At 46.5% G+C, this 23,285-nt stretch overlaps 3 protein-coding genes across 9 annotated transcripts in view; 2 read left to right on the top strand and 1 right to left on the bottom strand.

Moving 5' to 3' along the window:
- The window catches only part of DHX32 (DEAH-box helicase 32 (putative)), a 60,974-nt gene extending 59,387 nt beyond the window's left edge, over window positions 1–1,587 (top strand). For all 3 annotated transcript variants that reach the window (XM_008057986.2, XM_021712305.1, XM_021712304.1), the window contains one exon: window positions 1,070–1,587. In XM_008057986.2, the coding sequence (XP_008056177.1) occupies window positions 1,070–1,241 (172 nt within the window). In that variant the 3' untranslated portion in view covers window positions 1,242–1,587. The remainder of the gene's footprint in view (window positions 1–1,069) is intronic.
- Window positions 1,373–18,726, bottom strand: BCCIP (BRCA2 and CDKN1A interacting protein). The gene is made up of 7 exons (XM_008057987.2): window positions 18,529–18,726; window positions 10,522–10,596; window positions 8,832–8,912; window positions 6,341–6,430; window positions 5,124–5,311; window positions 2,994–3,168; window positions 1,373–1,820 (listed from the first exon to the last, which is right to left on the bottom strand). The coding sequence occupies exons 1-7, from the start codon at window positions 18,694–18,696 to the stop codon at window positions 1,650–1,652; spliced, it is 948 nt and encodes a 315-aa protein (XP_008056178.1). The 5' UTR covers window positions 18,697–18,726; the 3' UTR covers window positions 1,373–1,649.
- Window positions 18,727–19,156: 430 nt separating this feature from the next.
- Window positions 19,157–23,285, top strand: part of UROS (uroporphyrinogen III synthase) — a 48,339-nt gene continuing 44,210 nt past the window's right edge. For 4 of the 5 annotated variants that reach the window (XM_021712312.1, XM_008057985.2, XM_021712310.1 and 1 more), the window contains exon 1: window positions 19,157–19,225. The gene's annotated coding sequence lies outside the window, so the exon portion shown is untranslated. Of the gene's footprint in view, window positions 19,226–21,270; window positions 21,305–23,285 lie in introns of those variants that run through there. The other variant, XM_021712311.1, reaches the window with a different exon arrangement.

Genomic DNA, 23,285 nt, shown 5'->3' with positions numbered 1-23,285 from the left:
CTTGCCTTTGCCTCCAAAAGTGCTAGGATCACAAGTGTGAACCACTGTGCCCAGCCCAACACTGTCTTTAAGAGGAACAGAATGCTCGAGAAAAGCACCGTTTGCAGGTGTGCCCACCTTGAGGCGCAATGAGCTTAGCCAGCTTTCCGAACAGAGGAGCTATCGCAACTGAAGCTGGTGGGGAAGGGAAAGGAGGGGAGGTTGGAGAGAGGCAGGCACTAGAGGGTGCAGGGTTTTGTGGGTTGCATGGAGTTCGGATTGTATCCTAAGTGCAGTACACAGCAAGTGGAGCATTTTAAGCAAGAGCAACATCTTCGGCCGGGCTCGGTGGCCCAGCCTGTAATCCCAGCACTTTGGGAGGCCGAGACGAGTGGATGGCCTGAGCCGCAGGTTCGAGACCCACCCGGACAACTTGGCAGATCTCATCTCTACAATAAATCAAAAAATTAGCCGGGCGTGGTAGCGTGCCTGTAGGTCCGGCTACTTGGAAGGCAGAGGCGGAAGGATCGCCGGAGCCCAGCAGGTCGAGGCTGCGGTGGCCGGGAGCGGCCACTGCCCTCCAGTCTGGGCAACAGAGTGAGACTCCAACTCAAAAAAAGAATAACATCTTCTCTGTATAGCTTTAAAGATCACTCTAGCTGCTGAGTGGAGAAGAGAAAGGAGGGGCGATAGCAAGAATGGGACCTGGTCTCCCAGAGGCTCCTGCAGATTCTGGATCCCTCCTGAAGATGCCGCTACTCCTTGGGCAAAGTGATGTTCCAGGCAGCCGCCAAGAGGAACTCATAGGTGCCCGGCTTAAGCAGCTGGATGGGGCGTGGTACTGGACAGACAAAAACAAAGACAGAGGGGGTCTCTCATCCACCCAGAGCTCTCCTGAGCATGTGCTCTCGTGCTTCTCACGTGGCCACGGGCCTCAGGGGAAGTGCTCGTTTCAGTGAGATACTGAGGAGTTCAAACTAAGTGCCAGTTCTATATGTAGATTCTCCAGGGCTGGGAGGTGCCCAGACATGATGTTTGGTGTCTTGCCACCCCTCCCCCAACCAAAATCCAATCTTTTTGTTTTCAACAGGTTTGTGCAACTGGCACCACAGTACTATTTCAGTAATCTGCCTTCTAGTGAAAGTAAAGATATTCTACAGCAAGTAATGGATCACCTATCCCCTATTTCAGCAATGAACAAGGAACAGAAAATATGTGAGAAGTGCCCTGAAACTACTGAACAGAGATGCACTGTACAGTGACCCCCCACGAAACACAAGGTGCAGGGGGGTCCCAAAGTTAGCCAGATGGCCAGCCTACTGGAGTGATGTGCAGATATTTAACGCAAAGACAGATATCACACCCCACAAGATAGTCTTGAAAAAACACTTTGTATATTATTTTAAAATAAAAAATAGAAGTTTTTATTGTGTTGTTTAAATTAATACTCCGTGTTTTTCTTCTTCTCGGAAAAGTTTTTAATCAATCATTCATAATTTGACCAGTTTTAAAAAACATATTTTGTAAATGTGTCACAGACACATGGAACAGAATCCTACTTTTTGTAGAGGACCTTAATCTGAATAAAGTTATGAGTTTTTCAGTAAATCTCCACTGAGTTTCTTAATAACTTGACAAAAGCAGGCCAATCACTGCCCAAGGGAAATGAGTTAAACAGACAGATGTTCTTTCAGTTTATCTGTGATTTCATTCATCTTGTCACCTGGAATTACCATCACAGTTCGCAAGGGCTTCATTGGTGCATCATCAAAAGACCATCTGCCTCCCAGACAAGTGTCGGTCTCCTCCTGCACTGAGTAGTTGAACTTCAGGATTGCCTTCTAAACCAAATAAGTAGCCATTAATTAAAAATTCGGATAGTCCAAAGACAAAACTCATTTCATCTACCACAAAGAATATTATGTTGGGCATGTGTTTAAATAAGAATGACAGCTAAAGGAAGCAAAACTCAGAATAAAATAAGCTCAAATGGGACATTTAAGCAGAAGTTATAAAATGCTTAGCAAGCAGGTTTTTAACCTACACGAGGAACATGTTTAGTGGTGAGCCATGTCTAAGAGGTGAACAAGAAGCTAAGTGATATAAATCTCATTTAGTTGTCAAAATAATCTTATAACAGACAAGTGAAATTAAGACTGTGATAATTAACAAGAACTGGTCTTCAAACGCTGGTCTTTTCTCACTTTCTAAACTGCTTAAGGCTGTTGTGTGAACATAGAGTAAGCTTGCATAACCAGGCCCTCTTAAAACACCCATATATACTTTCCCGGTCTACCTGAGGTGCTGAGGAATAATTAAAAAAAAATTTTTTTTACTATTTATTTCCTAGAAAACAAGGGCAGAGCTGAGTCTGTAGTGCTTGAATCTTTGGTGGAATGTGCTAAAGGTAACATGATATCATCCAGTTCAGGAAAATATGTGCCCCCTCAGATTTACTTCAAGATTTCTGAGAGGATGACAGTGTGAGAGAATATCCTCTGGTATTTGGTTGTCCATCACAATACAAGCCACCTTCATAGGAAGAAAATGCTAGAAGTTCCACAAGCGGGATGACAGTCACGACCCAGAGTGGAGCCGCAGGGGTGCCCCAGCTTCCACGCCAACTGGCTGTGTGACCTCAGATAACTTCCTTCTTCCTCAGACTCAATGTCCACATCTGTAAACCCAAGCTCATGTCTACTCGCAGCTTGGCTTTATAATAAAAGATCTCACAAGCAGCACAGGTAAAAGCCGAACCATTCTCATCCAGTTAACTGTTCTTCTCTCCCTCCCCACACAAAGAACCAACAGTGGGGTGGGAACCTGTGGCCAGCCTTCTGCGTATCTACTGTGCCAGGCACTCTGTTAGCTCCTAGCTCTTAAGGACACAGAGAAGAATAGAGTGTCTCCACTTGAAGGACTTTGACATAAAGTGGGGGAACAATACATTTTGATTATTCTCAAGAAAATCCTTATTTACATGTAAACAAAAAGATGAAACAGGACAGTCTTACCTCATAGAAAAATTCTTCCTCTGCATTTGCAAACATTAACTCATCTTTCTTTTGGTTGCTCCATTTCTTTTTGGAATTGGTTTTTCCTGCTTCCACAAATGTCTTACTAATCAGAAGATAAAAGTGGCACTTTCCACATGGCTTATTAGTTTTGTGTGCATCTGCTAGTTCTTTCCTACAAGGCACACACACAGAACAATTACCATCTGGGTCAAGTGAAACCCATCAACAAACCGAGCACAGAGAAAACCAGCACAGAGAAAACCAGCGAGGCATCTTCGGTGGTTCTGCTGTGACACAGGCTTACTGAACATTCTCTAGATACTTCTAAAGCAATTTTTACTTAAGCTGTCTTATGTACTTTAGATGGATTATGTACTGCTTCTTATAATAGTATGATGCATCTCTCAGATTATGTGCCAAGTTGTAGATATACAGCAACTAACAGATGGGTCTCAAATCTACTCAATGTAACATCTCTGCTCTACCTGTGCAGAAGTTTAAAATTTATAAAAATTAAGCCGAGCGTGGTGGCTCACACCTATAACCCCAGCACTTTGGGAGGCCAAGGTAAGAGGACTGCCTGAGCCCATGAGTTTGAGACTAGCCTGGGCAACTTGGTGAGACCTCATCTCTACAATAAATCAAAAAATTAGCTGGGCGTGGTGGCATGTTCCTGTAGTTCCAGCAACTTGAAGGATTGCCTGAGCCCAGCAGGTTGAGGCTGCGGTGGCTGGGTGCGTGTCACTGCTCTCCATCCTGGGTGACAAAGTGAGACTTCTACTCAAAAAAAATTATATTAAATATATATATATTTTTTTCATTTTTTTAAAGCAATGAACAATCTAACTGAAACACACAAAGGCATACAGCCACAACCAATGTCATTACAGTATGTGACTACTACAGCCTCTAATTGCTAAAGTCTGGAACTAATTTCTGACATACTGCCAGACTGCATAGACACAGGTACCCTAAATTCTAGAAGAGTCAATGGAATGGCAATGAAGCCTTATTTTTTCCTTCTGAAAATTAAACATATCCCTGTGCATCTGGTTGCCCTGAACAAAACGTAAAAAAGCCCAGAAGAACCCACTTCGGCTTTCCTTTTCTTTCTTCCCAAGAGACAGGGTCTCATGATGTTGCCCAGGTTAAAGTGCAGTGGCTATTCACAGGCACAATCATAGCACACTGCAGCCTCAAACTACTGCCTCGGTAGTGGCGCTCCTGCCTCAGCCTCCCTGGTAGCTGGGACTACAGACGCACACCACTGCACTTGGCTTTCTTTTAACAGAGGATCAGGAGAATGCTGATCCCTCTCATGTAAACCCAAACAACTGTGAGCTCCAACTGAGCAGGAGAACACAAGAAAAACCTAAAGACGCTTAGACGCACCAGAAGTATAATCTAGCAGCTGAGAGGAACACGGGAGAGGGAGATTTTTAAAATGCACTGAAATCCATAAAGGAAAAACAACAAACCTAAAGGTTTCCAGAATGTAGTTCTATTCCCACAACTAATTAAAGGCAAGCCACAACACAAGTGCTACAACCTCTGAGAAATAATATTCTGTAAAGAGCCCATCTACCGTTGTCCTCTGTTTCAAAGCACAAGGAATACAATTCTTAGCTCAATCAATATGCTAGAAGATGTCACAGCTCTTCTTGTATTTACAATACTGGTGTCAATGTAAAACTCCTTCATTAAACAAAACAAAAACCTCGAAAAGGTAAAGACGGTATCAGGTTTCATCCGTTATAAAGCATACTGAGGGAATTGAAGAATTTTACTGGTTTTGTTATTGTTATAACTGTTCAGCGTTTAATCTGTGACAGAAATCTATGTGAAGGTGAAATACTTCAATCAAATAAGGGTGAAGAGTATATATGAAATTCATCTACTTTTCGACCATTTAAATCTGTAAGATTATTGTCACAAATAATCAAAACTCTTTAAAAAGCCAATTATTTCAATATGTAACTCCTACGATATTTCTTCCACTCTTCTCACACTAAACTTGTGAAACCAAGGACAGAACTCTTTCTATACCTACAAATTCTACTCAAATCACATTTCTAAATCTACTTGGAAAAAAGTTCCTCTGCAGAGACATTTCCTCGGGTCTCTTACTGAAGTTGCTGGTGCATGGGCAGAGCAATCTGTGGAGGCACGTTAATGAATCTTTCACTTAGCAGAAGGCCCACAGGCTTGGTGGTGTCATCCAGAAGCTTGTCCAGCTGTTCAACCATGCTCTTTTCACAGTTCTTCTCACAGCCACTCAGAATCAACTCTTTAATCTGTTCAGCACACTGGGTGCCCTAGAGAGCAAAGAGAAGGTTTTTATTACTTATAGGAGAAAACTTGAAAGTGAGAGCTACCACTTTTTATCTTACAGGCAGGAGCAGTTTGCTGCAATAGCCTTTAAAATCCTGTATGCCTTCAGTATTGACTGCTTAAGTATTCCTCAAAAGCAACTACACCCGGTTATTTCCCAACCCATGATCAACGATAAGAGAAGGGCATAAGTAACACTCAGACACACTGGAACAGCAATTCTAGTCTATCTCATAAAGACCCATGGAAGAATTGAAGATTAAGAGTAGCCTTTGGGAGGTGGAGGCAAGAGGATTACCTGAGCCCATGGGTTTGAGACCAGCCCAGGCAACTTGGCGCGACCTCGTCTCTACAATAAGTCAAAAAATTAGCCGAGCTTGGTGGCACACGCCTGTGGTTCCATGAGCATGCCACGGTACTCCAGCCTGGGTGACAGAGTGAGACTCCAACTCAAAAAAAAAAAAAAAAATTACGTGCATTCATGAAATCTTATTGTAATCCTTTTTCAATATGAAGGTATTGTTGTTTTGAATAGCCTGTACCCAGTTAAAGTCATTTACTCCCTGTGGTTCAGAGAATCACCTGGGTTTGCAGTCACTGGTGTTCCAATGCTGGGACTGATGCAGCAGCTGTTTTATGCTGCCTTTGCCACTGTTATTTGTGCTACTTGTGGATAATCTGAGACTGCTGCTGCCTTGACCTGCTGGATTCAAGTGATCCTTCCACCTCAGCCTTCCAAGTAGCTGGAACTACAGGTATGCGCCACCATGTCCTGCTCATTTTCTGATTTATTATTGCAGAAATGAAGTCTCACACATTTTCTCAGGCTGGTCTTGAACCTCTGGGCTCAGGCAATCCTCTCGCCTTGGCCTCCCAAAATACTGGGATTGCAGGCGCGAGCCACTGCACTCGGTGAAAGCACGTATCCCTATAGTTAAAATCATCTTCTGCATTAAGTAAAAGTGGTTTCGGCTTAAGGAATAACCGCTCAGGTGCCACCCAATGAAACCAACCTTTCTTTCCGTTAAATTTAAAAGGCTTATGAAACCAAAAATCTCATCTTCATCAACATCGTCATCGCCGTCCTCTGAAACATCCGTTTGCTATGTTAGAAAGAAAAAAGGATTTGAATGTAACATTTAGGTGAGGCAGAAGCATAGTGCCAAGTCTTAGAATCTAGGCCTTTCTTCAAAAGTAAAACTTGGTTCTGCTACCATCGTCTCAGAAGCATATTCGATCCCAAACACTGCGTGACCTTGCTCTTTTCACTGTATCGCCATGGACTCCGTTCCTCGTTTTGCATTCTGGTTGGTCTCATCCCAATCTAAGTTTCTGCATGCTAGATCCTTAAGTCATTTTCCTTTACCAAATTTCTGTTTTCTATACAGTCTGGCTGGAGGCAGCCCTTGCTTATTTCTCTGCTGACCCCAACACTGTTTCACCTAAAACTCATGCTTCTAGAGCACTCGTCAGCCTTGACCATGAGTGGAGCTGCCAATGCTTGCTTGAGGGCCACTTACACCTACCACATGGGCAAGAGAAAAGAAAAAAAAAAGAGCCCCCTTCCCTTTTTTCTCTAGGGACTCTCTTCTACAAAAGAGGCCAAATCTCTCCAATCCCACAGGCTCCAGAGCATGCTCTGGGCAGTCCCTTTACCAGGAAAAAGAAGTCTCTGTCCTCAGAACACCTCAATCGTCTCTGTAGAAGCCAAAGAAGCCGTAATTATAACTGTAGAGCTATTTGTGTGATTATCCATTTCAAGGCAAAATTCCTCCCACTAGACAATAAACTCAAGGACAAAAACAATTGCTTCTGCTACATATCCATTAGGTCTTATAAGACCCTAGACAGCTGGTGATCACATTTATTTGATGAAAGCAGATAGTCTTTTTCCCATTGCCCAAATAAAAGGAAGCTACCATAGGTTTTATTCCTCTCCTTTTCTTTACATTTAGTGCCACAAGGTTACGAACATAAGGTCTGAAATGTGTCCATGGTATTGAGTAACAAAGATATTAGTGACCCTGCCATTCAGTGTCAGAGTTTCAGTGGCATGAAAGTCAGATCAGGGTGCTTAAGGAATGAAGAGGAGGAGAGAAAGTGGAGACCATGAACAGGACTTTTTAAGAATTATGGCTCTGAAGGCGAGGCAGTTAGAGCGGACCATTAGACAGGAAGGGACATGGTTTGTGCCAGACACGGTTCTAAGCACTCGGCAACTTCTTTTCTTCAAGTGCCCACCCAACAAGGCAGACACTAGTATCATCCTCATTTTCACAGATGGAAACGGAAACAGATTAAGGTCACTGTGACATGCTGTATCTTCCACAGACAACTCCGGTGGATCTCCTATCCGACGCTGTTTTCTGACAAAGTGACCGAAACACTCCTGCCACGGAGTGGTGGGATCTATGTGCCCTCCCCTGGGTAGAACTCCGTGTCTGTGCTAACCAAGTGAATGGTGGAAATGACTGTATCATAAAATGCGACGCACTGCTGCCGGCTCTTTTGCACTGCTTACTTTGAGAACCCAACTAGTGTGCAGAGAGGCCCACATGGATAATCATGAGGCCCCTGGTCCAGAGTCCCAGCTGAGCTCCCAACCGACCGCCAGTACGAACTTGCAGGTCAGATGAGGAGCCATCCTGAAAGCACATCCTCCAGGCCTCAGTCGAGCCTTCTCAGCTAATGTGACAGAGCAGGAGCAGAGATGAGTCGTGCTCACTGAGCTCTGTCCAAAGTGTAGGCCTATGAGCCGAAGGAGCGACTGCTGCTATTTTATGATACTAAGCTGTGGGTAGTTTGTTAGGCAGCAGCGGACAACCAGGAGCCACGGAGTGACAAGCTGTGGAGTCCTCATTTTGCTGGACCCTTCTACAGCATCTTTCTGACAGAACAATCTCCTCCCTTCTTGCTCTGTGCGAAGCCCACTCTACTGCTTTTCCTTCTGTCCCTCCAGTCATTCCTTTCGATCTCCTGTGCTGGCTCTGCCACTCATTTTACTTATTACCCAGGTGTCTGTCCCTGCCCTCCCTGGGCAATCCCAACCAGTTCTATGACTTCAGTGATCATTAATCTACTGTAAACTCTCAGATCTCCAGGGCTCCCGTTGCTATTCTGTACCTTGTTTGCCTGTATCACAGGCAACTCAATACAAAATGTGCAGATCCAAACTCACGTTCCCTCTCCTAACCTGATCTGCCTCCATGTTTGCTTTCCTGATCACTTAAGCTAGAAACCTGGGAGTCATCTTTGACTCTTTGTTCCTCTCACTCTCAGCTCCAATCATGCACGAAGCCCCACCACATGTCAATTCCCAAACATCTTCCAAATGAGCCCACTTGTCTTCCTCTTCATTGCCACCACCTGGACTATGGTATGAATAACTCTGGATGACTGCAATGGCCTCCTAACTGACCTCGCTTCCTCCAGTAATACTTCCTTCTAATTTGAGCTGAACAGAATAAAGAACTCAATCAGAATAAACACAAGTGTCCGGCTTACCTTAATCACACTCCCAATATGGTTCTGTTGAATTAAGAGATCTGTTAGTTCTGCAGTGTTCACAGGAGCCTTTAGGAAAAGCTAAAAAAGGAGAAAAACATTATTTTAAATTAAGATCAAGCCGGCGCAGTGGCTCATGCCTATAATCCCAGCACTTTGGGAGGTGGAGGCAAGAGGATTGCCTGAGCCCACGGGTTCGAAACCAACTTGGCAAGACTCGTCTCTACAATAAATCAAAGAATCAGCCAGGCATGGTGGTGCATGCCTGTGGTTCAAACCACTTGGAAGGCAGAGGCGGAAGGCTCGCTTGGGCCCAGCAGGTCGAGGCTGCGGTGGTGGTGAGCATGCCACTGCACTCCAGCCTCGTGACAGAGATTCCAACTCAAAAAAACCAATTAAGATTAAAGCATCATTTCTAATAAAACTTCACATTCCATATTCAAATAAAAATAATGAGCCGGGCTTGGTGGCTCAGCCTGTAATCCTGTGCCTTTGGGAGGCTGAGGTGCGTGGATTGCCTGAGCCCGCAGGTTTGAGACCCTCCTGGACAGGCGAGACCTCATCTCTACAATAAATCAAAAAATCAGCCAGGCATGGTAGTACACGCCTGTAGTTCCAGCTACTTGGAAGGCTGAGGCGGAAGGATCGCCAGAGCCCAGCAGGTCGAGGCTGCGGTGGCTGGGAGCAGCCACTGCATTCCAGTCTGGGCGACAGAGTGAGACTCCATCTCAAAAAAAAAAAAAATGTAACTTCAATGACTTGATGATGACCTGGAAAAGCAATCCCAAGAGGAAAAGGAAAGCACAGGAAGTCAAAGCAGCTAAAGGTTAGGAAATTTCAGAAGAGGCAGCCAGTGGTAACACAGGCACCATAGGAGAGGGGGAGGAAAACAAGGGAGACAAGAGGGAGAAAGATGGATGTAAGGTCAAAAAATTGGTGACAAACACTGGAAGCCATAAAGGCTAGAGAACAAAAGCCACAGTACCTGAGGCAAAGGAATAAGCAGAAGCAGCAAGCATCAGTTTTGTTACCACCAAATGGCACAATTATGTGACTGCTATGTAAGAGTTGTTTTACTTGCCAAAGTTTAGATGCGAATTAAATTAAGTTAATTAAAACAGCAATAGTAGCTCAGTCAATTAGATCAAAAGAAGTGTATTTTAGGACACAGAATACTTAAATATATAAATCAGATAAAGGTTGGATGCGGTGGCTCAAGCCTATAATTCCAGCACTTTGGGAGGCCTGAGTGAGAGGAATGCCTGAGCCCATGGGTTTGAGACCAGTCCGGGCAACTTGGCGAAACCTCATCTCTACAATAAATCAAAAAATTAGCAGTGCATGGTGGCGTGCACCTGCAGTTCCAGCTACTTGGAAGGCTGAGGCCAAAGGATCACCTGAGCCCAGCAGGTCGAGGCTGTAGCGGCTGTGAATGTGCCACTGCACTCCAGCCTCGGCAACAGAGTGAGACTCCAACTCAAAAATCAATCAATCAATCAGATGACGAGATCTGGGAACAGAGGCACAAACAGAGGGGTTAGCCCTGGAACAGAAGAGAAACAATTCCTCTTTCTAGGCAAGGTGGAAAGGATAGAAATGGAAATGCTAAAAGGATGAAATTTGAGAGAAAGCTTGTGTTCAGAATTTTCTTAGAAGAGTAAACATATGTGTAATGAATTAAAGACAATACCTGCTGCAGTAATTTCTTAATTCCGTCATAGTCATTATCTGAGATGGAATAAGCTTCAAATTCAATATTCACTTCCTGTAAATAGCACACAAAATAGGTTGTCATACATAACTTTCTAAGATGATTCAGGCATTATTTTCCACTTTGCAGATTTTTCTTTTCCCTCTCCTTCCATTATTTTAGGTTGTTTTCCCTATCTATTAAATCAAATACAAAAGATGCTAGAAGGAGGATACGAAGAAAAAAATATTACCTGACCCTGTAAAGCAGGCTCAGCCACATTCTGTGAGGAGCAAAACCCAGGGGGTTGGATGGGAATGTTCCTAACAGGACCAGACTAAACTAAACCAAATAACAAACTGCTATTTGGCAAACATTGACAAGATTGCCATCTGTACAGATTACAAAGCACGTTCACATTTCCTCATGTGACACAGAAGCCTGAGAGGAAGAAAACAGAGTGACCCAGTTTAAATGTTGAGAAAGTGTGGACCAGATAAGATAGTCGTGGCGGCCACAAAGGAAAAATTATTACTTACCTGACTGCAAAAAAGAGCGGGCAAAAAGAATCACCTCCAAAGTCCTTGGGACTGCAAGAGCTTGATTTAGCCCACAGATGTGACGCTATGCTTCATTCACTTAGTAAATATTGACTGAGTACCATCCTGGGTACAAAGTGCTATGCCAGGCACTGGAGATGAAATGAAGGGCCAGGCAGACATGGATGATCCTGCTCTCTTGGAGCTTATGGTTTAGGCAGAAATAGACATTAAGGAAATATTCACGGAAATAAATGTAAAGTTGCGACTGCACATGCTCTAAAACAAAGGTATATGGTGTTGTAACAACTTAAGTCAGTCAGGGAAGTCTTCCAAGAAGTGACACTTCAGCAGCGAATTGAGAAAAAGTGAAGAGGGTTCCTAGCACACGGAAGAGCACAAACGAAGGCCCTAAGGCCGGAGGAAATTGGCAGGTGCAAGGGACTAGAAGAAGGTATGTATAGCCGGGCTCCCCAATCTATCTCTGCAAAACAACAACGGAATCCAAAATGCCACTGAAATGCCAAAAACTAAACCTAGATGCTTTTAAATGCTATACAAGATCAGTCCTTGAGGACCCTAAATCATACTCTGATAAAGTGACACACTGAATCTGGGGCTCTGATGAAACAGCATATTTAGATGGACTTTAGGTTTTATTGGTTTTGGAATTTAGGTTATCAGCTGAAGGACATCATGGAGGGAATCAGATCTACTTTTTGCCTCACCATCCTAGCTGGGCATACATTTATGCACCTCCTTAACTGTTAAACTTGCAAGGACCTGGATATCAAGCCTAGCTTGCAGACTTCAAATCCTAACTCTCCAAAGAAGGCTCAGCCAGATCATGTGAGCAGCAAACCCAAGGGGCTGGGTGGGAGTATTCCAAACAGGATCAAAATAAACCAAATAACAAACTGTCATTATTCAGGACTTTTTAAAATATTACTTAGAAACACATACATTCTTTAAATAATGCTCTTCTAGTGTTTTCTTCTAGTCTAGACAGAAGTCTCAGATCTCTGTCCTAAGCTATTAAGGTGCCACCAATGCAAGAGTACCAAACGGGTTACATGTCCAGCACCCCTCTCCCTGAGTATGGATCTCCTCTCTAGGGCTTCAGCCTTCTTTGTAGATGGCTCCTCTACAGCCGTCTTGGTAGAACAGAGTCCTGTCACTCACCCCAGGTGATTCAGAATTAAGACTGTGGCATCTAGCCTTCCTGCTCTTTTGAATGGAAATCTCAAAAGCTGTTGGCATTTTTTATTTTCCGCTGTGTGGAGTAGAAACAGAAAGAAAACTAAATATTGGGAATGTAACGGAAAAGAGTAAAGCGGCGGTGAAAGTCTTCTAGGGTTCTCTATAGCATTCCGGGCTCAGGGCCCCAGCATATTTGAGGCTCAGCTGCTTTCTTGCACTCAAAGGTCTATAAGACAATAGTGGATGCTTATCACAGATTTACCTTTCTACTGAAACTGACCTCCGAGGGCTTCCATTAAACACAAACAGAAATTCTAACCACACGATCACAAGAACTTTAACTAAACAAGCCTATTCCTTTTCTTCTTCTCATTTTCCTCTATTCCCACCTTTCCTTCTTGACGTTCCTGTATCACTTTCTATTGCTGCTTATCCAACTGCCACACATTGTCTTTTAAACCAGGCTCTTGCCAGGTGCGGTGGCTCATGCCTGCAATCCCAGCACTTTGAGAGGCAGAGGCAGGAGGATTGCCTGAGCCCACGGGCTCGAGACCAGCCTGGGCAACATGGCCAGACCTCGTCCCTACAATAAATCAGAAAAACTAGCTGGGTGTGGTGGCGCACAACTGTAGTTGCAGCTATTTGGATCACCTGGCAAAACAACAACGAAGTGGATCACCTGAGCCCAGCAGGTCGAGGCTGCGGTGGCCATGCGGGTGCCACTGCACTCCAGCCTGGGCAACAGAGTGAGACTTCTACTCAAAAGAAACAAACAAACAAAAAACATGCTCTGTAGGACTTTAAACAGCCATGCACATGCACATTTTCTTCTTTACTTATATATACCATTTTGTTTCAAAAAAGATCTGAGGCAGGTTTTGAATTTCCAAAAAAATTCTCATGGATTTCTGCATCAGGGAAAAAGAGTTGTGGATGGGTGACCATCTCAGAAAATAAAAGCCTCCATCAAATAAATAAAGGAATAAATATCTACTAAGTGCTGGGCACGGTGGTTCCCGCCTGTAACAGCACTTTGGGAGGCTGAGGCGAGGGGACTGCCTGAACTCACAGGATCAAGACCAGCCCAGGCAATTTGGCGAGACCTCGTCTCTACAATAAATAAAAAAATTAGCCAGGCAAAGTGGCACACACCTGTAGTTCCAACTGCTTGGAATGCTGAGGTAGAAGGATTGCCTTAGCCCAGCAGGTCAAGGCTGCGGTGGCTGTGAGCATACTCCAGCCTGGGTGACAGAGTGAAACCGCATCCAAAAAAAGAAAAATCTACTAAGTGTTTCAATATAGGGAACTGCCCTCAAAGCCATAACCATTTCCTCAGTCAAAAAAGTCACAAACACCAAAGATTAAAATCTACAGTTAGAAAGTTAAAAAGTCTAGTATAGCATTTTCCAAGTTCAAGTTCTTAGTAAAATGTGTATAAACATATATACCTATACCTATACACATGTGTATATATATATATGTATATATCCATTTGGCTAATGACTGGTCTCGCTGCAATGGTGATCTCATAAGATTATAACAGAGCTATATAATTGAATAGGCTGTACTATCTAGGTTTGTTAAGTATACTCTATGATGTTTGCACAATGATGAAATTGCCTGATGATGCATTTTTCAGAATGTATCTCCATTGTTAAGTGACACGACTGTATTCTGCTCCATTGGTATATCTATCGTTATGTCAGTACTATATTGTTTTGATTTTTAAAAAAACAAAACATTATGGCCAGGCACAGTGGCTCACCCTGCAATCCCAGCAGTTTGGAAGGCCAAGGCAAGAGGACTGCCTGAGCCCAGGGATTCGAGACCGGCCTGGGCAACTTGGTGAGATCTCATCTCTAATCACAAAAACTCGCCGGATGCGGTAGCGTACCTCTGAGGTTCCAGCTACCTGGAAGGCGGAGGCAGAAGGATCACTGGAGCCCAGCAGGTCGAGGCTGCTGGGTGGCCATGAGCGTGCCCCTGCCCTCCAGCCTGGGCGACAAGAGTGAGACTCCCACTCAAAAAACAACAACATTAAAAAGTTTTATGGACCACCCCCTACTCCTACTCTCCAGAAGTTACTGTTAAAAGTAAATTATTCTTTCAAGAAGTTTTGGCTCAAGTCTGTAATCCCAGCAGTTTGGGAAGCAGAAGTGAGAGGACTGCCTGAGCCCAGGAGTTCGTGATCAGCTTGGGAAACCTGAGGAGACCTCGTCTCTACAGTCAATCAAAAAAATTAGCCAGGCATGGTTGTATGTGCACGCCCGCAGTTCCAGCTACTTGGAAGGATGAGGTGGAAGGATCACCGGAGCCCAGCAGGTCAAGGCTGTGGTGGTCATGAGTGTGCCACTGCAGTCCAGCCTGGGTGAAAGAGTGAGACTCTAACTCAAAAAAAAAAAAAAAATGGCCGGGCGTGGTGGCTTAAGTTTGTAATCCCAGTACTCTGGGAGGCCGAGGCAAGAGGATTGCCTGAGCCCAGGGGTTTGAGACCAGCCCGGGCAACAAGACCTCATCTCTACAATAAATCAAAAAATTAGCCAGGCATGGTAGCACACACCTGTAGTTCGGCTACTTGGAAGGCTGAGGTGGAAGGATCACCTGAACCAAGCAGGTCGAGGCTGCAGTGGCCATGAGCATGCCACGGCACTCCAGCCTGGGCGTCAGAGACTCCAACCCAAAAATAAAAATAAAAAAGAAGTTTTCAACACACACATAAGCAATCGTAGAAAAGCAGGCTTACTAAATACACAGCAAGAGAGCAGCTGGCAGAACAGTAATAAGGGAGCTGTCCACCCCCTACTTTCCTTCACATGAAAACTATATACACATATTTCATTTAACTTGCTGTGCAGTCGCAATTGTGAAATGGTGATAATTCCTAACTGCATAGAGTTGATATAAACATTAAATAAATTACTATAAAATATACGAAGCCTGAAATCACATGTATTATTATTACTGCTGGAAGGTAAATTCTTTTTTTTTTTTTTTTTTTTTGAGTTGGAGTCTCACTCTGTCACCCAGACTGGAGTGCAGTGGCCGCTCCCGGCCATCGCAGCCTCGACCTGCTGGGCTCCGGCGATCCTTCCACCCCAGCCTTACAAGTAGCTGGAACTACAGGAGCGTGCTACCACGCCCGGGTAGTTTTTGATTTGTTGTAGAGATGAGGTCTCACCAAGTTGCCCAGGCGGGTCTCGAACCCTCGGGCTCAGGCAATCCACTCACCTCGGCCTCCCAAAGTGGTGGGATTACAGGCTGAGCCACCGAGCCCAGCCGGAAGGTAAATTCTTACCATTAGGATTACTGAATCTGGGGATGTATAGATTTTAAATTTTGATAGATACTGTCAAATTTCTCTCCAAAGAGATTGTACCAATTTATACTACCACCAACAGTATATGTATCTATTTTCTTACATTATGTCAATGACAGTTATTACACAAATTTTTAATCCTTGACAGTCCAATAGATTTTCCAGGTTAATACAAAACACTAATTTCTAAAACACAAAATCAGTAACATAGCCAGCTGAAGTCCCTTACTTGAACGGTGAGTAAGGTGAGATGGTGAGATGACATTCAAGGCTAGGACCATCGTAAAGAGATGATTTGTAAGGAAAGCTGTGTCCTGGACCTACACCCGGGCCTCACCGCCACTCCAGCATCCATGCGTCTACCTTCCCCTCCATGCTTATGCTGACTCCCGTGTACCTCTATGACTTTACTTCCCATCACTCTTGCTTATTCTGATCCAGCCATTACTAGCTGCCTTTCTGACCCTCAATCATGAGAACTTTGGATTTTCTTACAAATGAAATAGGAAGCCAAGGAAGCATTCCGAGCAGGAGAGTGAGAACAGACCTACAAGACTTCTCTGGCTGTAAATGCAGTGCAGACTGTAAAGGAACAAGACTGAAAAAAAGGCACGAGGCTTAAAAGCTATTATATTAGTGCAGGCAAGAGATGATGGGAGGGCTGGGTGCAGTGGCTCATGTCTATAATCCCACCACTTTGGGAGGCCGAGGCGAGTGGATTGCCTGAGTCCGCGGGTTGGAGACCCGCCCAGGCAACTTGGTGAGACCTCATCTCTACAATAAATCAAAAATGAGCCGGGTGTGGTAGCACACGCCTGTAGTTCCAGCTACTTGGAAGACTGAGGCGGAAGGATCGCCGGAGCCCAGCAGGTCGAGGCTGCGGTGGCCGGGAGCGGCCACTGCACTCCAGTCTGGGCGACAGAGTGAGACTCCAACTCAAAAAAAAACAACAGATGGTTAGAGGTGTGGACTATGATGGCTGCAGAATCAATGATGACTAGTGTCTGGATATTAAAGGTAAAGCTAACAGGGTTTACTGATGGGCTAGATGTGGAATGAGGAAAGGGGAGGAAATTAAAGTTAACTCCCAAGGTTTGGTGACAGCAACTGGTGAATTTGGAGCCCATTCACAGAAATGGCGACGTTTAGGAAAAAGGGGCATGAATTACAAATTCTACAAAAGTCATGAGGCTTAAAAGCTATTATATTAGTGCAGGCAAAAGATGATGGGAGGGCCGGGTGCAGTTTCTCAGCCTGTAATCCCAGTGCTTTGGGAGGCCGAGGTGAGTGGATTGCCTGAGCCCACGGGTCCGAGACCCGCCTGGGCAGCGAGACCTCATCTCTACAATAAATCAAAAAATCAGCCGGGCGTGGTAGCGCAGGCCTGTAATTCCGGCTACTTGGAAGGTTGAGGCGGAAGGATCACCGGAGCCCAGCAGGTCGAGGTTGTGGTGGCCGGGAGCGGCCACTGCACTCCAGTCTGGGCGACAGAGTGAGACTCCAATTCAAAAAAAAAAAAAAAGAAAGAAGCGACTGCCAGGCGCTACCAGTAATAGCGATTCTGTAAAAAGGAACACAGTTCTAAGAACGTAAAGCCAAATAATCTGACCAGGACTTGGGACAGCGGCCTCAGTGAGCAGAAAATACTCCCTAGTTAAGATCTGAACAACGAAGGAAACACTGTGCAGGCTGAAGAGGAGCATTTGAAAGGGATCCAGGGCAGAACGGAACAGAAAGCCTTCAAGAAACTTAAAAGGCCAACGTGAGCGAAGCATGTAAAGAGAACGAGCCGGCGAGTTGCTGCAGGAGTGGGTCTGACCTCTGCGGGCCCTTGTGGCCTATTTGTCTTGGGTCTCTGGCCGGAAACCTGAAGAGCCAATGGAGAACATAACCGTGTCCTGGCAGGGCTTGCAGGGTGGAGGGGCGGGGGGTGGAGACGACAGCAGGACTTTACAAAAATAATTAGTGTTAGCTGGGTGCAGTGGCTCCCTCCTGTAATCCCAGCACTTTGGGAGGCGGAGGCAAGAGGATTGCCTGAGCCTCCAGGTTCGAGACCCGCCCAGACAACTTGGGGAAACCTCACCTCTACAATAAATCACCCTGAAGAACTCAAATCACTCTATAAAAGAGATACCTGCACACGTATGTTTGTCGCAGCATTGTTCACAACAGCAAGATCATGGAACCAACCATGCCGTCCATCACAAGAGGACCGGATTTTTAAAATGTGGTACATATACACGAGGGAATATTACACAGCCATAAAAAAGAACAAAATCATGAATTTCGCAGCAACCTGGATGGAATTAGAGTCTCTAATACGGAGTGACGTCTCACAGAAACAAAGATCTGAGCATCACGTGTTCTCACTCATAAGTAGACCTTGAGCAACTATCTTAATACTGTGATCAAGGATTGACAGTGGCGGGAAACTATGGGGAGGGGGACAGGGAGGGGAAGGGAGGTGGGATTAACGGCAGTCAGTATCCGTCTGGGGAAAGGGGGACACACCTCGTCAACAAGGGTACCTGCACGAGGAATATCTGTATATACCTAACCCTTAACTGTACCCCACAACTTTAAAATAAAAAATATCTTAACACCCCCCCCCCCGCAAAACAAACAAACAAACAAACAAACATTAACCGGGCGTGGCGGCGCACGCCTGCGGTTCCAGCTACCGGGAAGGCTGAGGCGGAAGGACCGCCGGAGCCCAGCGGATCGAGGCTGCGGCGGCCGGGAGACCCCGACCCAGAAAGAAAAGAAAAGCCAAAGCATCGGCGTGACTGCAGCACGGAAGCTCCCGGAGTCTGAGCCAGAACTCATCCGCGCCAGACCCTCAGGGAAAGGGAAGCCACGACTCCACGCGGGTCGCGCGCGCACCCCGTTGTTGAGGGCCGGGAAGTTTTCTCCTCGGGTAGACGCCAGACTGCGGTCGCGTGTGCTTCTCACCTCGTCAACGACCTCGTCGTCTCCATCTTCGTCTTCGTCGGCGTCTTCATCGTCTTCGTCCCCGCCCTCGACCCCGTCGGCCCCTTCCTCTGCAGCGCGTGGCACCGCGGCGCCCGGCGGCGGCAGAACCCCGGGGCCCACGGCCCGCCGCTTGGGCCTGGACGCCATCTTGCCGCCCACGCTGCGCCTGCGCAGCTTCCGCTCACCTGACCTTCTGGGCCAGCCCATGCTAGTCAAGGGGGCGACGGACCGTGAAGCCCCTCGGCGCTGAGGGGACAGCAACCCCGATACCCCTGCTGCTTTCCGCCGCCGTGACTCTCCTGAGACGCCCAACCACTCAAGGTCCTGTTTTGCTTTTTCTTCCTCCTCCATCTTCCTTTACTCCTTCCAAGGCTTCGTCTCCCCCCTCGCCTAGTGGTTCGACCCACATCCCCGCCGCCCTCCGGTGCGGGCTCCCCGAGAGGAGACGCGCATGCGCGGGCGCCCGGCGTGGTGGCGCGCGCTCCGCGACCCCCGGGGTCTCGGTGCCCGGCGCCCCCGCGGCTCGGCGCGGGTTGTCGACTCCACGGCGGCCCTTCCTGCTGTCCTTGCTCCTGCGGCCTCAGCCCCCGCTTCGCCGGGCCCGCGAGATCCTGGGCCCCCCGACCGGGCGCCGGGCCCTCCGCTTAGCCCGTCGGGGCCTCCCCCGCCCTGCGAGGTAGGTGTCGCTGCCCACGGAACCGACGCCGGCGCCGAGGCCCACGAACGCGCAGGGGCCCATCTGCGGTCCCCAGCGAGCGGCGACCCAGCGGGCCGGGACCCCGCGGGCCGCTGCGGGCTGTGGCCGGGCATCCCTGCAGCCGGGCCACGACGGCACCCGCTCGGCTCTGCACTGGCTCCCCGGCCCCGCTGGCGGCACCGGCTTGTCCGCGATGGAAGGAACCCGAATCCCGGTCCTGCCTGACCCTCGGGAGGCCCTTTCCTGGGCCTAGACGTCTTTTAAGGCAGGCGTGGCAGTCCTGAGAGCTCCAGGGCCGGTGGGGGCAATCTGAAGTAAAGCCCCGAGCCTGTTTGGAGAGAACAGAGTGAAGGAGACTGGCCGGCTAGAGAGGGTACAGCCTTCCCGCCGTCTCTTGTGGCCGAGTGGCAATACTGGCCCAGTGTTGTCAGCTCTTTCCATTTCAAGAGCATCTGACGTTTCTTTAACCGTGCCAAGCAAACGCATCTACCAGTCAGTGTGATCCCACAGGCGACCAGTTTGCATCCTGCTGTAATGACTATGATTCTGGAAGGAAATCGTTAGAGAACACATCAGAGATGAATGGTCCTCCATTTTTTTCCCCCTCGTGTAAAATGAGGGGAGTGGATTGGATATGTTCAGTTCTAAAACAATGGAATCAGCTGCCCTCGTAGTGGGCGGCTGTCACTGAAGAGGTTTAAACAGAAGCGTGGTAACATCTGATTAATGGCTAATCGTGTTTAGGGCACGGTAAAGTCCCCATGAGCCCAGAGTTCCCATGATTGTGTTCTATGAGTTCCATCTTTCCTGAGAGTCTTTTTTTCCTACCAGGCCGTACCGTGGATATTAATGTACTTACACATCAGGGTTCCACCTATGGTAGGGCAGCTTAAAATGGTTCCTTTGGGTCTCACAACTGCAAAGAACATATGCCTGTAACGGATAAGAGCAGAAGCTGTCAAAAAGACCTATCAAAAGGCTAAGATTAGGGCCAGGCACGGTGTCTCATGCCTGTAATCCCAGCAGTTTGGGAGGCCGAGGCCCAGAAGTTCGAGACTACCCTGGGCAACATAACAAGACCTTGTCTCTACAAAAAAAAAAAGTTTTTTTTAAAAGAAGTCTAAGATGCCTGGTGCAGTGGCTCATGCCTGTAAATCCCAGCAATTTGGGAGGTGGAGGCAAGAGGATTGCCTGAGTTCGTGGGTTTGAAACCAGGCGGGGCAGCATGACCAGACCTCGTCTCTACAATAAGTCAAAAAATTTAGCCAAGCGTGGTGGCACCCGCTTGTGGTTCCTTCTACTTGGAAGGCTGAGGCGGAAGGATCGCCGGAGCCCAGCAGGTCGAGACTGCGGTGGCCATGAGCATGCCACTGCACTCCAGACTGGGTGACAAAGTGAGACTCTGACTCAAAAAAAAGTCTAAGATTAGAAAAAAGACTCAGAAAATACCAATATTGATAGAGTTGCACTGAGACATCATGGATAATTTTTTCTCTGTTTCTTTATACTTTTTTTTTTGTATTGTGTTAAGTATATATGACATAAATTTCATCATCTGAACCATTGTTTGTTTTGTTTGTTGTTTTTTTTTTTTTGAGTCAGAATCTCACTCTGTTGCCCAGGCTAGAATGCGATGGCACTCTCATGGCTACCACAGCCTCGACCTACTGGACTCAGGTGATCCTTCCGCCTCAGCCTTCCAAGTAGTAGGAACTACAGGTGTGAATCATGATGCCCAGTTCGTTTTTTGATTTATTGTAGAGAAAAGGTTTTGCCATATTGCTCAGGCTGGTCTCGAACACCTGAACTCAGGCAATCCTCTCACCTCAGCCTCCCAAAGTGCTGGGATTACAGGCATGAACCACTGTGCCCGGCTTGAACCATTCTTAAGTGTACGTACGATTCAGAGACATTAAGTACATTCAGTGTTGTGCAACCATCGCTACCGTCCATCTCAGAACTCTTTTCATCTTGCAAAACTGAAACTCTGTGGGGTTTGTTTGTTTGAGTTGGAGTCTCCCTCTGTCTTCCAGGCTGGAGTGCAGTGGCACGATCACGGCCACCCTAGCATCGACTTGCTAGACTCCGGCAATCCTTCCACCTCAGCCTTCCAAGTAGCCAAAACTACAGATGCGTGCTACCACGCCCAGCTGATTTTTGATTTATTGTAGAGACGAGGTTTTGCCAAGTTGCCCGGACTGGTCTTGAACCCACGGGCTCAGGCATTCCACTCGCCTCGGCCTCCCAAAGTGCTGATATTACAGGCTGAGCCACCAAACCCGGCCGAAACTCTGTACCCATTAAACAACTAACTCCCCAGACTTCCCTCCCACCAGCACCTGGCAACTATCTTTGTACTATTCATCTCTATTAATTTGACTACTAGGAACCTCATATAGTGGAATCATACAGTATTCTTGCATTTGTGACTGATGTCATTTAGCCTAGTATCTTCAAGGTTTACCGATGTTGTAGTATGTGTCAAGATTTCCTTTCCTGTTAAGGCTGGAGAATATTCCATTTTATTTGTATAACATATTTTGTTTACCCATTTATCTGTTGATGGATACTTTGGTTGCTTCTACATTATAGCTATTGGAAATAATGCTGCTTTTTTTTTTCTTTAAGTGTGCCGACTCCTGCTGAGGCTTCAGGCCTGCTTCCTCAGGGAGACCTCTCTCCCCTCTGTGTCAGTTAGGAAATAAGTTCAGCTGCTCCAACCGAGGTCCAAATGAACAATGGCTGCACCATGATGGAACCTGACTTTTCCCTGAGGGGAAAGCGCTGGCTGGAGTGGTGGCTCTGCCGTACAAGGGATCTGTGCTCCTTCTGTCTTGTCTCATTATTCCTAGGCCATCCTCTGCAAGTCCTGAGAAGCTGGCCACCCCATCCACATTCCAGCCACAGAGGGGAAGGGGGTACCAGCATTTTCTTCTAAGGGCAGGACCCACAAGTTGTACACAGCTCTTCATCTTGCATCCTGTTGGCCAGCTTGTGACATCTAGCCACACATTTTTATTTTAGGCATCCATGCACAGTTAATAATATCAGGGGTTCCATTTCTATGAGACAGAGGGAAAAGTAGATATGTAAACAAGGTGTGCCACACTTCCCAGTCCAGATAAGACATGCCAGTTATGAATCCTGAATCTTTTTTCATAAGACTTACCGCATTATGACTTTTTACTAAACTTGTAAAATATCTTCATTTTACCTTCCTGTAATTATCATGATGCAGGGATCATATTGTATTCCTAGTGCCTACACATATTGTATTCCTAGTGCCTACACAGATCAAGAAATATTTGTTGATTTACTGATAGCATCAAACTGGACAAACTGAATCTCAGGTGAGATTCAAAGAATAAAGAGACTTATTTTTAGCATAGTCCCAACCGTTTCAGACTAGCTGTGGACAGATGCTTTTACCGTATTACCTCAATAAGTCCTATCCTCAGTATGAATCCCTGATCGAGTCACTTATTGATCTTGCCATTGCTAAAACCAGCACTCCCACCACAACTCTGATTCAAGCTCTGAGGACTTTCCACATCTGCTGTGGCCTGCAGTGTTTCTGTTCGTCCTTCCCTCTGAATCTGCTAGTGTTTCTAAAGTGTAGATTCCATCACTGGCGCTCCTGGCTTAAACCTTTTTTTTTTTTTTTTTTTGAGCTGGAGTCTCACTCGGTTTCCCAGACTGGAATGCAGTGGCCGCTCCCAGCCATCCCAGCCTCGATCTGCTCCCTTCAAGCGATCCTTCCGCCTCAGCCTTCCAAGTAGCCGGAACTACGGGCATGCGCTACCACGCCCGGCTGAATTTTTGATTTATTGTAGAGATGAGGTCTCGCCAAGTTGCCCAGGTGGGTCTAGAACCCACAGGCTCAGGCAATCCACTCACCTCAGCCTCCCAAAGTGCAGGATTTCTCGTGGTTTTCCTTTTTTTCATGAAATTCAAAGTCTCCTCCACCCGTTGCACTTACCTTTATCTCCTGGGGACACTCAGGGCCCCTTCCTGACACTTGAATACTTTTTTTTTTTTT

This window comes from Carlito syrichta, unplaced genomic scaffold (assembly GCF_000164805.1).
Source record: "Carlito syrichta isolate Samal-C Ts95f unplaced genomic scaffold, Tarsius_syrichta-2.0.1 Scaffold303179, whole genome shotgun sequence".
NCBI classification, from domain to species: Eukaryota; Metazoa; Chordata; class Mammalia; order Primates; family Tarsiidae; genus Carlito; species Carlito syrichta.
This window is presented reverse-complemented; position numbering and strand designations above follow the sequence as displayed.

Excerpts from the sequence above, each read along its gene's own strand:
- BCCIP (XM_008057987.2), bottom strand. The coding sequence starts at position 18,696 with ATGGCGTCCAGGCCCAAGCGGCGGGCCGTGGGCCCCGGGGTTCTGCCG. Across the intron at positions 8,913-10,521 it reads TTAAGAAATTACTGCAGCAG|CTTTTCCTAAAGGCTCCTGT; the intron begins GTATTGTCTTTA and ends CTCCTTTTTTAG. Across the intron at positions 3,169-5,123 it reads CCCATGCACCAGCAACTTCA|GAAAGAACTAGCAGATGCAC; the intron begins GTAAGAGACCCG and ends TGTGCCTTGTAG.